This window comes from Salvia splendens, chromosome 1 (assembly GCF_004379255.2).
Source record: "Salvia splendens isolate huo1 chromosome 1, SspV2, whole genome shotgun sequence".
Lineage (NCBI taxonomy): Eukaryota > Viridiplantae > Streptophyta > Magnoliopsida > Lamiales > Lamiaceae > Salvia > Salvia splendens.
Window position 1 is genome coordinate 8,280,918 of NC_056032.1, and position 13,358 is coordinate 8,294,275.

The 13,358-nt window shown below is 36.5% G+C and overlaps 2 protein-coding genes across 5 annotated transcripts; both read right to left on the reverse strand.

Annotated features, from left to right (window-relative positions):
* Window positions 1-4,149: 4,149 nt before the first annotated feature.
* Window positions 4,150-8,462, reverse strand: LOC121811433 (vacuolar protein sorting-associated protein 9A-like). Of its 2 annotated transcripts, XM_042212291.1 has the most exons (5): window positions 8,270-8,462; window positions 7,396-7,543; window positions 6,645-6,815; window positions 5,643-5,822; window positions 4,150-5,227 (listed from the first exon to the last, which is right to left on the reverse strand). In XM_042212291.1, exons 1-5 carry the CDS (start codon window positions 8,377-8,379, stop codon window positions 4,367-4,369), a joined length of 1,470 nt encoding a protein of 489 aa, XP_042068225.1. In that variant the 5' UTR covers window positions 8,380-8,462; the 3' UTR covers window positions 4,150-4,366. The 2 variants fall into 2 exon arrangements, with proteins under 2 accessions (XP_042068225.1, XP_042068232.1); XM_042212298.1 differs by lacking the exon at window positions 8,270-8,462 and having other exon boundaries at window positions 7,401-7,532.
* A 232-nt stretch (window positions 8,463-8,694) lies between these two features.
* On the reverse strand, window positions 8,695-11,716 carry LOC121811448 (beta-1,3-galactosyltransferase 7-like). Of its 3 annotated transcripts, none has more exons than XM_042212315.1 (11): window positions 11,428-11,716; window positions 11,245-11,344; window positions 11,113-11,159; window positions 10,814-10,986; window positions 10,673-10,736; window positions 10,217-10,289; window positions 10,016-10,136; window positions 9,849-9,936; window positions 9,645-9,770; window positions 9,317-9,426; window positions 8,695-9,135 (listed from the first exon to the last, which is right to left on the reverse strand). In XM_042212315.1, exons 1-11 carry the CDS (start codon window positions 11,520-11,522, stop codon window positions 8,987-8,989), a joined length of 1,146 nt encoding a protein of 381 aa, XP_042068249.1. In that variant the 5' UTR covers window positions 11,523-11,716; the 3' UTR covers window positions 8,695-8,986. The 3 variants fall into 3 exon arrangements, with proteins under 3 accessions (XP_042068249.1, XP_042068242.1, XP_042068255.1); XM_042212308.1 differs by having other exon boundaries at window positions 11,113-11,174; XM_042212321.1 differs by lacking the exons at window positions 11,113-11,159; window positions 11,245-11,344.
* Between the last annotated feature and the right edge of the window lie 1,642 nt (window positions 11,717-13,358).

Below are 13,358 nucleotides of genomic sequence, written 5' to 3' on the forward strand. Positions count from 1 at the left end.
ATCATCCATCTCTTAGGTAGTGCTAAACAACAAATCAGGAACATGAGGAATATATATGTAATTCTTTGTTAGGTTGCTTTATGTCGAAAGCGCATCTTAACAGATTTTATGTCTCTTAAATAAAAAACCGTTTCTTTAATCACTAAACCAAGATCTATCTCTCCACATGACTGTGATCCAATCAAAATTTGGTACTGAATTTCTTTTCTTCAGCAGGGTGGTGGTTGTGGTAGTGATCAAGCAGTGCCACCGGTAGCCTCGTCGCCACCATTTTTTTCCGGGTCGCCGCCGAGCAGAGTATCTAACCCACTAATTCAAGACGCAAGGTTCATGGCCGAGCATAGCACCCCCGCCTCCCCACGCGCGGTCCCAGCCCCCTTCCCCCTCCTCCACCCGCAAGGGGGGCTGTGTCCGGGTGGTGTTGAGCTCGGCGACGGAGGCTGGGGAGAGGAGGAAGAGAGGGGAGAGGAAAAAGAGTTTTAATTGGAGTTGGAAAATTGAAGGAGATGGTTGGAGTTGAATATGGTTTTCAAAAATACCCTTGTTAATTACTTTTATTTAAAACATGTAAAAATAGCTAAGCCATAAGATTAATTTGGAGTATTAAGACGTGTGGCTGAGATTTGTTCTCTAGTTATGTTACTTAATGGGCACTTGCCCTAGATCACTACTCTATACAAATATATTTATAATTACTGATATCGATTAGAGTATAATTATTTATGTTTCAATAACATAAATAAATAATTGAAACTTATAAACATAAATTGATTCAAACAAGGGCATGCATGCAGTCACTCAAATATACACAATAATAGTAGTACTTTTTTTTATTATCTTGATTCTTTAATTTGTCGAGTGCATGCATCGTGCATGTGATGAAGAGAATTTCCTCATTTATTTTAGAAATAAATAATTATGAATCGCCCTCATTAGAGAGTTTTCAATATTGTGAGATATTTCTGTATATTTGACCAAAAAGTAAAAATTAAAAAAATAATTTTGTACACCTAATATTTAGATCATTAGATGATTAGCTTTATTGATTAAGTATGCAATAGGGGTTTTGGGCACACAAAAAATTGAATTGCGATTTTTGTGAGAGATCAGGTAGTGAGGAAATTAAAACTCAGTTTTGATTATGTACAAGATAATCATCATTAAATGGGACGTCGTTTCATTTGCCGAGCCAGTTTCAATTTGAGGAAAAATTTATTTTGATATAACCAACAAAACAATTAAAAGTTTATGTTTTCCGTAAACATTAAAGTTTTTTTTATTAAAAATCAGAATTCGTTCAAAGTTGGTATATTTACACGCCATTTATAACCATATTATTTAGGATGAATTGAGAAAATTGAAGGCGGGTTAGGTAAAAAATTGTACTACTACTAATTAGTTTTCTTTATAGGCTGCTTTGTAATTTAATGTTAAAATTAGTCTTAAATTAGTACTAATATAAGTACATTCATGTAATACTCATTTGTTTATTATTTTTCGCTCAGAAATTTTGATCACAATATTAATGGATCTAAATAATAAATTATATTTATGCAATATGGTGGAGTAAATGTATTTTTTCTATATATTTATATCTGTTTTTTTTTGGGAAATAGTACTTGGAATTTGGAACTAAAAACGTCAAGACAAAGGGAAACACCTCTGAGCCAACTAACGTTTTTGTCAACATATGGATGGCACGTGATAAAAGTATGCATATGGACCCCTTTACTCATTGCACAAAATGTGACGAAATTAAAATTTTAATTCGTACATATATATAGATACATCATAAAGAGTGCTACATGTTATGCAACATAGATTATGTGACTCTCTATGTAACCACATTTGTAATAACCAACTTCGTTTAGTACTCAAATAAATACTACTCTCTTCGTCCCTGAAAGTTTGTCTCATTTTTCTATTTCCGTTGTCCCACAAAATTTATCTTATTTCACTTTTTACCATTTTTGGTAGTGGATCTCATATTCCACTAACTCATTCCTACTTATATTTTATTATAAAATTAATATATAAAAGTAAGACCCACATTCCACTAACTTTTTCAACTCACTTTTCATTACATTTCTTAAAAACTCGTGCTGAGTCAAAGTAGGATAATATTTGGGGACGGAAGGAGTATATAATTCCTACTACAAGATTTTAAATAGTATGGCAAATAGCTAGCCCCCATGCCAACTAAATAAATAAATGTACTAACTAAATAGAAAAATAAATGTGAAATAGTAAACTACTGTAACTTTTGTTGACTTATGTATAATTAATTGTGCTAATTAATGGTATATAGTATTAGATTAGGGCTATTTTGTCTTAATAAAGGGAGCAAAAGTAGCCTAAACTTTTGTGAACTTTGGTGACTCATCTCCTTGCTCTGCTTAAACACATCATGCTCCAAAGAACCCCGTAAAGATGATGACATATATCTCAAAGTGAATATTGGAATATATCAAACATAATCATTAAAATGTAAGCGAATGATATAGTATTAAATTAATAAACTTAATAACCCTCATAAAGTATAAGTGTATAACTAAGAAATGCTTTAATTAATTGATGGACACTTGGCTTTGTAACCTTGGTTAGTGGTTATAAAGTTATAAATTTGTATCAGCCTAAAATCGGTGAAAATCGTTACTCATAACTTTGTTTCTAATTATCCTAATCTTAGGGCTGAAATTAGGCAAAATTATGTGTAAACTCTCAAAAAAGGAGGAAATTCAACTCTTTTGAGAAAATAACAAATACTAACAGTATTTTATTTTCATACATAGTTTTTAGTATTTGTTGCCATCGACGATCCTAACAAGTAGTATCAGAACCCAGGTTGCTTTGAGTCGGGCCTGGATGAGCCTCGGTTATGGTCGGACCTTGAAAGACTCGGGTTAGAGTCGGGCAGGGGCGGAGCCAGGATTTGACTTAAGGAGGGGAAAAAATATATTTCTAAACATATTTTGTAGTAATGAGAAGGGGCATTCAAAGGAGAACATAAAATAAATTTTCAAATTTGGAGAAAAATAACATTGTTATAAACTTTTGAGGAGGGGCAAATGCCCCACCAACCTTACATGTAGATCCGCCCTTGGAGTCGGGCCCTGGATGACCCAGGGGCCAGGGCTGGAACTACTCATGTTCGTGTCGACTGTGTTTCTGATGTGGTCTCTGTTTGAGGGGAGGTTTGTTGGTACAAACCCATCCCACATCGGATGAGTGAGAGAAGTTGGAAGGTGTATATAATTCATGTCCGGTCCCAGTTAGTTTGATGCATTTTGGGAGTGATCCAAAAACAAATCCGTGGGGCACGACCCAAACGGACAATATTAAACTAATGTTGCAGTTGACGATCCTAAAAATTTGATTTAATTGTTGAACTCATGAGAACCACAGTTTTTCAATCTATTCTCATAAATAAAAAAATTAAAGATTCTTGTTTGAACCCTTTTTATGGAGAGCATTAAATCTCAAATATATGTGACATTAATATAAATAGTAGAATGGTGCTCGTGCACATGGTTACTAAAATAGAAGAAAAATAATGAATGATTAAAAGAACAAAATGCACTAACATATGATATTCTGCCAGATTTTGTTCTTGGAATAATTTAAAAGAACATCATATTATTTCCTTGGAACATGCACTGCATCCATGCACACACCATATATATAATCTAAACTTTTGAAATTATAAAAAGCCAACAAAATAATAATTGCAAAAAATTGTTGCAGTGGTTGAGAAAAAAATATTCAGCTTATCTGGTAGCTGGAAGATGAAATAAAGCTCATGTCCAGATTGTAGAAAAAGCTGTGTTTGCTAGTTGTCTCTGCTTAACTTATTCAACTCTACGTATTGTTCTTTCTTACTCTCTTAGACTAATAAACAGGGAAGATGTTTTCTTTTTCCATTTATTTATCATGATCTAACTATTATCCAATCAACAACAAGACAAACAAACATGAAGCAGATTATTAATTATTTATAGGAACAGTGACAGGGAAAAATATTCCTCTAATTTTCTTTTTCTCACTTTAAACCTCAGCAAATGAAATAAGATTATCCATGAAGTTTGAAAATAAGATGTGAAAACTATCCATTTTGTTTTTAATTTTCAACAGCACAGTTAAATAGAGGCATACTCTCACCATAGACTGTGATTCTTTTATAACAATGGTCCATATTCTTGTAAGTACAAGCAAGTTCTAAACAAATTGTACAAATAATCAAAGCCATAGCATATCTTAATTTATGCAAAAAAGATAATAAAAAAAAACTGGAAGAAGAGTAGCTCCTTTGAACAAAAGTTGGAACCAACTGCAGAATACATAATTGATCAGACCTGCAAAATTGTCATCATTGAGGATTCTGATTTTCATTTCCTTCCTCGGCTTGAGGTGTAGGAGCTGTTTCTTCCAGCATCTTCGGCTCGGTATTATCCAGCCCAACATCCGATGATTTGGGCGACTCACTGGCTACACTAGGAGGGTCATTTTTGGTATTATCAATTGCATGGTCTGATATGTTTTCTGGTTCCTTTGCAGCTTCAGGCTGCTCTAAGTTATGGTGTTGGGAATTTGGTAATGAAGGACTAGGAGATGGATTGGTTACACCTAATCCTTTAGCAAGGCTAACATACTTGAATACTAGTTGCTTATAGTTGCCTAGCAGATCTTCGACATCACCAACTGTAAAATCAGCAGCCTGGGAATACAAGAAAGGGAAATCTTGAAAGACACGGCTTACCTCGTCTTCCTTCAACAGCATGCCAGCTCCTCTATTTTCGAGGTCTGAGATTGATGGGATCTTATTCAGCAACGATGATGTATCACTTCCATCTTGCTCGTCGATCCTTGATTTGGTTTTGGATGACTCGACATGATCCCGTATAGTATTAGCAGGACCTTGATGTCGCCTAGAACTCAAAAGAGGTTTTGGTTCCATGGATTCTTCCTTCTGAAGAGATTCAAAATTCTGATCTGCTTGACTCTGTGCATCTGAGTTCTCAGAGAGGCCAAACAGCAGCTGTTTTGCTGATTCCATGTTGTTTTCGAATTCAGATTCGTCCATTGAAAGAGCTTTAGCATCCATGTTCATGATAAAAGACTCCACAGAAAGCATGTTTGTGAAGAAGTAAGCTGATTCTGCTACCAAGCGCGTTTGTCGTCTGAACCGTTGTATGTATGATAAGTTGGAGTGTAATTGAGGTGGGTTTGCCTGAGCAAGAAGAAAGTCATTACTCAATTGATAGGGAAGACAGTTCATATGCAATTTATGCATCTACTGAAAGACACCATTAATATATCTTTAAAGCATAAGGTCAGGCCATTGTCTAGTTAAAATGTGCAAGCGAAGCAACCCTAAAATTCACTCTATCAGAAACATAAAGTTCCGCATCTAAAGTTAAAATAAAATAGAATAGTGTCTGAGAATCCAAGTAGCTAGAGAAAATGAGGATTTCCTGTGCCTTAAATAAAATGTTTTAACAATAATGGCATGATGTTAGTAGTTTTCACATTACTTTTTCCTATGTCACACGGATTGAAGAAGTTGATTGATTTTTAGCAATCACCATCAACCAGACAGCAATCTTAAAGAACGAAAAATGAAAGGGTATAGAAACAAATATTACCTTGATGGTGACATAAATGAGAACTGGGAGAAACTCATCAGCTCCTGGATGATCTCCTTTAGATGCAAGGGAGGCATTGACCAAGAGGTTGCTGATAACTTTGCAGCAGTTTAGAATGCAAACAAGCTTGTCCCTCGGAGCCTTGTACATGTTAATCTTTTGCAGCTCTTTCTGGGCAAGCTGCCAGAATAGTATAATAACTGGATTCAGACTTTTCGTGAAGAATATAAATGAGTAAGGTTCGTCATTCTAGTTAAACTGTTGTACATCACAGAATCTCAAGTTAAAAGCAAGGAGATACATAAAACTCTTTTTCTATCACATGAGACTTTAATTCCCCCACAAAGTATTTTTAATAGCTATTACACGATCATTTTGTTGACAGAAGCAGACAAGGGTACAATCTCTTGCAAGCTCTCAACGACTTTGGTCGTTCATCAATCTGTTCATAAGGTGTAAATGGATCAACATGAAGAATCATTTATTCCAATGATTGACTAATAACCAATTCAGGTAAATTAATTATGACATGATATTAATGAAGGGAAAAACAAAATAAACCAAATCTGGTAGAGAAGTTAGATATATAAAAGAAAGTCTAACAGTTCAGAGCACCATGTTCAACATTCTGGTTTCAATTGTCAACCAAAAAATCACATATTGCAGATTGTTGCTGAGAGATAAAATGTAAAAGCCCCTAATAAAAAGAAAAATTTTCTACATATATCATCCCAGTAATCACTATCAGTGTCATGGTGGGTATACAGATTCAGTAATCACTAGTTCATCGACGCCAAGTTATTCTCCTCCATTCTGTTTCAGCTAATTTTATGGACATTCAGCAGTCAATCCCAAGAGCACACTAGAATTTTTAATTGATAACTAAGTAATGTAAATAAACTCAATTTATGGTTGCTATACAAGAAATGCGCTTACGAAGCATGCGTAAGTACTAACACACAAATAGTACACATAAGAGAAAGAATTTGTCGATTCACTCACCAGCCAAGAAGTTTCATTCTGAAATGTTGGCTTGATATCCAGATGTTCTGGCCGAATAAATTGTTGAACCAAAGCCATCTTCTCATGAAGCTTCTCGTCTGCTTTTACATCTTCTGGAATTGAAGCAAACACGCGAGTGAATAGCTTTGTCATAACATACTTCTCCAGCCCCTGCAATAAAAAAAAACAATTTACGAAGATTAAGATCCTGTTCTGTCGAGTGATAGCATCTGAAAAGTCTAGAAGAGGTATAAACAAGCAAGTCGATTCTATTTAGAACAGCTATCCGATAAAATTACACATGCATATAAACAAAAAGTTTCTGAAGAAAGAATGGTAACAAAAAAAATTAAAAAGATTTTTAAAAACTGTATGTCTAAAGCAGTTCACTGAAATTTCTCATTTTTCTGAATCAAATAAATAATGTAAGAAACAATATAAAATTTAGGTGATATGATGAAAGAAGAAAAAAGGTGTACAAAAAAATATTTTCCACCAGTCGAGAAACAATACTCTCAATACTAACTTGTACATGTGATTACTTCAACATGGAAACTAACTCATGTATGTAAGGTTAAGGAACAGAGCTAACTGCAGAATATGTTACAACCCTAACTTGCCGGGTGGCACCAGCCTCACAAAATCAAACAACAAACAAATCTTGAAACAATCATCACAATCACAGAAATTCCTATGTGACGAGCAACCTAATAAATATGAATTGAGTATCATTGTCACAAACAATACTCACTTCACCTGCACTCTCCAACTCCTCCTCTGAAGATCCAGCCCAAAGGGAGTGAGCCCTGAAGGCTACTTCCATATTGCCAAGGAAATCCTGCACAGCTACACTGTCTCTCTCCTCATCTGGGGAGTTGTTCAAAAACGAGACTATAAAACTGCAGTCATTGACAGCAAAATAATTGAAAATCAGATCCTCGAGATCATTTAATAGACCTCTTCTAGTTTCTTTTATTTATGCTTGTTTATATACCCAAACAGTTAAATAATTTTGAAGAGAAAGGACAATTACTAATTCAGCTATTGCATTTTCTATGGAGATAAACTAGCAACTAAATTACACATCTAAACATCAAAGCCTCAGATGAATATAATACAAATCAGTATCAGCTTAATGTAAACATAAGATATGGTCTTCACTTAAGAAATCCAATAAGTTGATTTTACATAAAGAACTCAAAAGTGCAAAAAACAAAGGCAATATACAGAATAAACAATTTTAGAGCAATAAATATGAGGCAGCAAACTGAAGCACAACAAAATCCAAATACAAGAATGAGAAGGCAATAAAATCCAAGCTGAGATTAAAAATCAGTTACAGTTTCCATTAAGCTGCAAACAATCAATAACTCAAATCTGACTGAAAATTAAAACTGAAACAGATACAAAATCCAACTTGCAATATAAGAACTCAACTAACTTGCACTAAATTAAAACAAAATTACTGAAACAGAACACACTCATCATAAATTGTGTTCATCACCGAATATGCACAAACTAAAGATCCAGCTAACAGCAATTAACACGAAAGAAACGCCATTCCCCTAAATTCGAAGTTCCTCAAATTCAACAATCAATCAGTGTGTGTGTGTGTGTGACAACACCTTTTGATGGCTTTGACAAATTCGGCGGCGGAGGGATGGCGCATGCGCTCGAGGAAATCGTGCCACGTAAGCGGCGAGGTCGATGAGCCGAACACGTCGGAATTCTCCATCGCCGATCGAACGGATCGACGGCTGCGATTAATCAAAGTTGGGTACTTCTGAGTCAACGAATCAATAATGAAAACTAATCACCTGGAAATTGTGGGCCGGGCCTGCTCTCACTTTATTTGCTAACGAATTTATTTTCGGGCCGGACAATGGGTCAAGCTCGGGCCCCACTGCATTTTTTATTTTGAATATGTCTTGCAATAATTTTTTTTACAATTAGGTCTGAATGTGGTCTCTTAAACTAAAATTGGACTGCTAATCCGATTCATAATTATCATAATCATAAATATCCAATTCAATCAAACATGGTTAGCTTGTACCATCAAATCATTAGCCATATTTCATAACAACCAATTACCAAAACTACATTCTATAAATCACTTTTATCAAAAAAATAAATATAAAAATACTAACCTATAAATGTAAAAAGAACAGAAAAAAAACCCACAAGCCTATAAGTGTTACATCTCTCTCTTCTTAATCATATTAACAGCAGCCAAATGATTCCAACTAATAAGCATTAATAATCTCTGATCAATCTCAATCCTGCTTTCATAATTTCATATGCTTTTATGTCGCTGTATTACTGTATACTTGTAGGCATGTTGCTTAAAAAAGAGCATTCCAGAGAGCCTCCTCTCCCTCTCCACATTGCTCGTGTACCGCCTTCAACTTCTCGACTGATTTGCAGATCCCGCTGCAGCTCCAGTCGAACGAGGCAGCGCACAAATTGCCTGCCTGTGCCTTCCACTCGCAATCTGCAATCAATGAAATGGATTAAGCATTTCAAGTTTGGTTGCACAACTCCATTGATGGTAACCTAAGTTCATTGATCCAGTTTGATAAATTTTCCGGCCAACCCCAGCCCAGTTTTTAGGAAAAGAGTATGAAGCTTCGAAGGGACGACGGTTAGTAATGAGCTAATATGGAAAGTGGTACCTGGCGGAGTACCACAGCACATGCTGCGCTCATCAATGTGCTTGACTTCAAGACCGATGAACCAAGCACCGAGGGACACATCTTCGTTCGCGTACTTGTGCAAAATGTGCCTAAGTATTTAAGTCACAACAATTAAGCCATGATTGATGCATTTGCATACACCAAAGAAAAGGGTGGTTTTGGACCAACTAATACACATAATTCATTTGTCAAGAAACCTTCATCATTCCATAAATAAATTTGCTCAAGTTTTTGTTTATTAACAATAGTATTGGAAGGGGAAATGGTGTGCAATTAGCATGTCTTTACCAAGAGCTAGAAATCTTACTGGTTGATGGAAATGTAGGTGGCTAAATCCTTTGAAATAGCATAGATCTGCCCCGTTGCATGCCGGAAATATTTATTCCCTTCCTCTCCGAATTTCCAGTACTCCGGCTCGTGGTACTTAACATTTCTACAAAAACATCAAATATTAGGAATCAACTTGAGAAAAGCACATAATCAATCAAGAAACAAAAAGTGAAATCGTTACTTTTGTGCTAGAACTGGTCCCGACTTCATGCAGCCGATGTAAGCTCTTGGTTTGGAGCGATGGTGAGCAAGAGTCGCAGCTAATGTACCTGAGGTGCAACACCATCGATGAATTCCTTTCTATCGTGATTATATCTCTAAAAAGGCAAACACACGAATTATTCATACCTAAATTAACATGGATGTCGTCATCAACCTTGACATAAAAATCAGCATCCCACTTTGCAACAGCAGTGGCGAAGAATGTCTTTGTTTTGGCTGAGAGCTCGTGATAACCTTCAACATGATCCTGAAAGATTAACATCGTTGCAATTATATATCTCCGAAAAATTTTCTACCAAAAAAACACAAGGGTTGCTAGACTTCTACCAGCCGGAGAAAGTCCCTGTGTTGAGATTCTTCAGAGTCGAGAGCTCTATCCAGTATACTGTTCGACGTGGCACTACATCAACCAAAATGCATGTATTATAAGTTTAAAGTTCAATAAATATAACAAGTTATATATGTTACGCTTCAATAATATGAAAAGGCCTCAAAACTGCATCAGCCAAAATGTATAGAAGCACAGTAAGGCCATCAAAATCAAAGTATTATAAATGGAAACGAAACAGAAGACGACTAAATCCTTACTGCAATGCATCAACGCAGAAAGTGGATGCTCGTTTTAGCATTTAGTGTTAACTAGCATCATATATTACAAATCATCGACATCTCAAGAAATCAATGTAGGATTGTGAAAGGGAGGCCTAATGCTTCTACTACTACATACATTGCGCAAAAACTATTATGCAAACAAACACAACAGAGTCAAAACACGAACTCTACCTATGTCCGATCATGAACCTCACAACAATCCCCTTCTCTTGCTCCAATTTGCGATGCTTATCGCCTGATCAACCCACACCACACAAATCATCAACCACATAAACACAGAGAGCAAAAGTCTACTAAAAAACTGCAATAAACCTTGAGGCATCCAAGTCTCTCTGACAGAATCACGCCTCTTTCGACTACTAAAGGCTGTGTTTATACCAATCACCACAAATGCCTTCTTCCTCCCTTCAGTAGCTCCCCTCCCCTCACCTCTCCTTGATGCAGACAATTCCATCTGTAGCATTGAAATCGACTTGTCCAATGACCTAAATTGAATCCCCAATTATATTCCATAAAACAATTAATCTCAAAGCATAGCATTTCAAGAAGCACAATATACAAAAAAAATTGAAAAAATGGAATACTATAATTTAAGGAATTTTGAGACTCACAAAACTGCTTCATGGGTTTTGTACACCTCATTCATGACATTCATGCCCTGATATCCTCCTTTCTATTGAAACAAGAATCAGATGCTAAAATAGAAAGTTTTACTTTTAAGCATCAATCGGTAAAGATTGGACCTTTTTTCTAGCATTGCAGTCCTCGGACACGATCTGCAGTTCTTGGTCTCTTCTTTTTTGAGTTATTAACTGGTTGTTGGATTCCAATGGAACCCAGAATCTAGATTGAATTTTGAAGTGGGGTATAATTTAACAAAGTCAAGAATTCAAGAAAGATGGAATATTTGCAATAAATGAACATACTTGTTTGTGAAGCTGATTCCGAGGAGGAAGAAGGAAATGGAGAAGATGGGAATCCATCTTGCCGGAATCTTTACACTGGTTTTGCTCTTCGTCATGGCTCTGTAATTCTGTGTTTTTGTTTACTGCGTTTGCGAGCCTGAGAAAATGGGGTGAGACATATTTTTGCTGAATCATGTATGTGTATATATGTGTATATAAAGTGTGTGAGGGAGGGGGAAAGAGAGAGAGAGGGCGGTGATGGAGCTCGAAAATGGAGAATTTCGATGGAATCTTGAGGTGCACTGTGTCAGTGTCAGCGAAGTGTATTTTTTTTAAATTAAAAAATTTAGTAATTTTCACGTTTTAGGAATTAGGCGGTCTATATTTCTTATCCGTGCCTTAACCGTCTCTTAAATTACTATTCTAGTACAACTGTACTTTTTTTACTCCATCTCTTAACTAAGAAACGGAATCTGCAACCCTCCATCTCTTATCCATCCCTTAACCGTCTCTTAAATTATTATTTATTCAGTTTCATTTTTTTTTATTTCTAACAAATTCAATTAATAAAAACACACTTCATTAAATAAAATAAAATTACAATATAAAATAAAAATAAAACTTAAAATTCAAAAAATAAAAAAGAACACATAATTAAAATCCTAAAAAAATAAAAATTACATAATTTAAAATACAATTTTATAGAAAATAAAAAAAAAAAACTACTTACTCCGCCGGCGAATCATCCCCCGAAGGCGGTGGAGGTGCACTGAAGCCACCTGGAGGCGGAATACCAAGTTGTCATGCCATAAACTCAATTCCGGCAAGATATGCTTGGTACTGAGGAGGTGTCATGCGGGAAGTGTCCGCCATTGTGGCGGTCATGTACATGGACATTAGAGCATCCACATCGACGAGCAGGGATGCGTCCGTCCATCCGTACCAGCGGCATGGAGACGCTGTCTGCCGCTGCGTTCGTGCCGCTGGCACGGCGCTGCTCGATGCATCGAGCACGTCCATGCCAGCGAGCAGGCGACGGGGCGCGTTTTGATTGGCCAACAGCATATCCGTTGGAAAATCATTTATTTTATTTTTTTAAAAAAATTGAAAATAATACCAAAAAAATATTTTTTCACAATCCCAAAAAAATGGCCCTTTTTTGCCCGTTTTTCTGTATTTTTTTAAATTTTTCCCCCCCAAAATCATCTATAAATAAACACATTCATCATCCATTTTTCACATCAAATCATCTCTCATACATATTTTTCATCCAACTTATCTACACCTTCATCTCTCACTCAAAACCTCAAATGGATTTCACTCATCTCATTACGGAAGCGGAGCGCGAAGAACAAGAATACTACGAACAACATCCTGCAGCTTATGAAGCATATGTCGCAACAAATACCCCCGCCCCTCCTCCTTAACCAACTATATCAACTCGCCGCTACATTCATCATGACCGGGAGGGAGCCCACGAAAGGCTCCTTGCCGACTATTTTTCCGACCAACCGCGGTTTCCGGAAGATTACTTTAGGGCCCATTTTCGCATGTCAAAGCGCTTGTTTATGCGTATTGTCAACATATTGTCCGCCTGTGTTGAATACTTCCAAACAGGTCCAGATGCAGCCGGTCGGCAAAGTCTCTCGGCGTTGCAGAAGTCTACGTGTGCCATCCGACAACTCACTACTGGGCAAACGACCGATCTCTTCGACGAGTATTTGCATGTCGGTGAGTCTACTGGAATCCTTTGTCGCGAGGGCGTTCGTTCAGCTTTCGGTGATGAATTCCTTCGGGCACCCACCACCGATGATTGCCAACGGTTGCTTCGTCTTCACGAAACAGTCCATGGCTTTCCCGGCATGCTTGGCAGCATTGACTGTGGTACGAGAAAAATATCGCCGACATCATGTACACGTGTATTATCTTATACAAAATGATTATAGCCGACG

Bases quoted from the DNA above. Each gene is read 5' to 3' on its own strand.
- LOC121811448 (XM_042212308.1), bottom strand. From the start codon at position 11,522: ATGACGAAGAGCAAAACCAGTGTAAAGATTCCGGCAAGATGGATTCCC. The intron at 9,937-10,015 runs GTATGAATAATT...GTTGCACCTCAG, and splicing joins CGACATCCATGTTAATTTAG to GTACATTAGCTGCGACTCTT. The intron at 9,427-9,644 runs GTAAGATTTCTA...TTAAATACTTAG, and splicing joins ACCTACATTTCCATCAACCA to GCACATTTTGCACAAGTACG.
- LOC121811433 (XM_042212291.1), bottom strand. From the start codon at position 8,379: ATGGAGAATTCCGACGTGTTCGGCTCATCGACCTCGCCGCTTACGTGG. The intron at 6,816-7,395 runs GTGAGTATTGTT...TTTTTATTGCAG, and splicing joins AGTTGGAGAGTGCAGGTGAA to GGGCTGGAGAAGTATGTTAT. The intron at 5,228-5,642 runs GTAATATTTGTT...CTTCTTGCTCAG, and splicing joins TCATTTATGTCACCATCAAG to GCAAACCCACCTCAATTACA.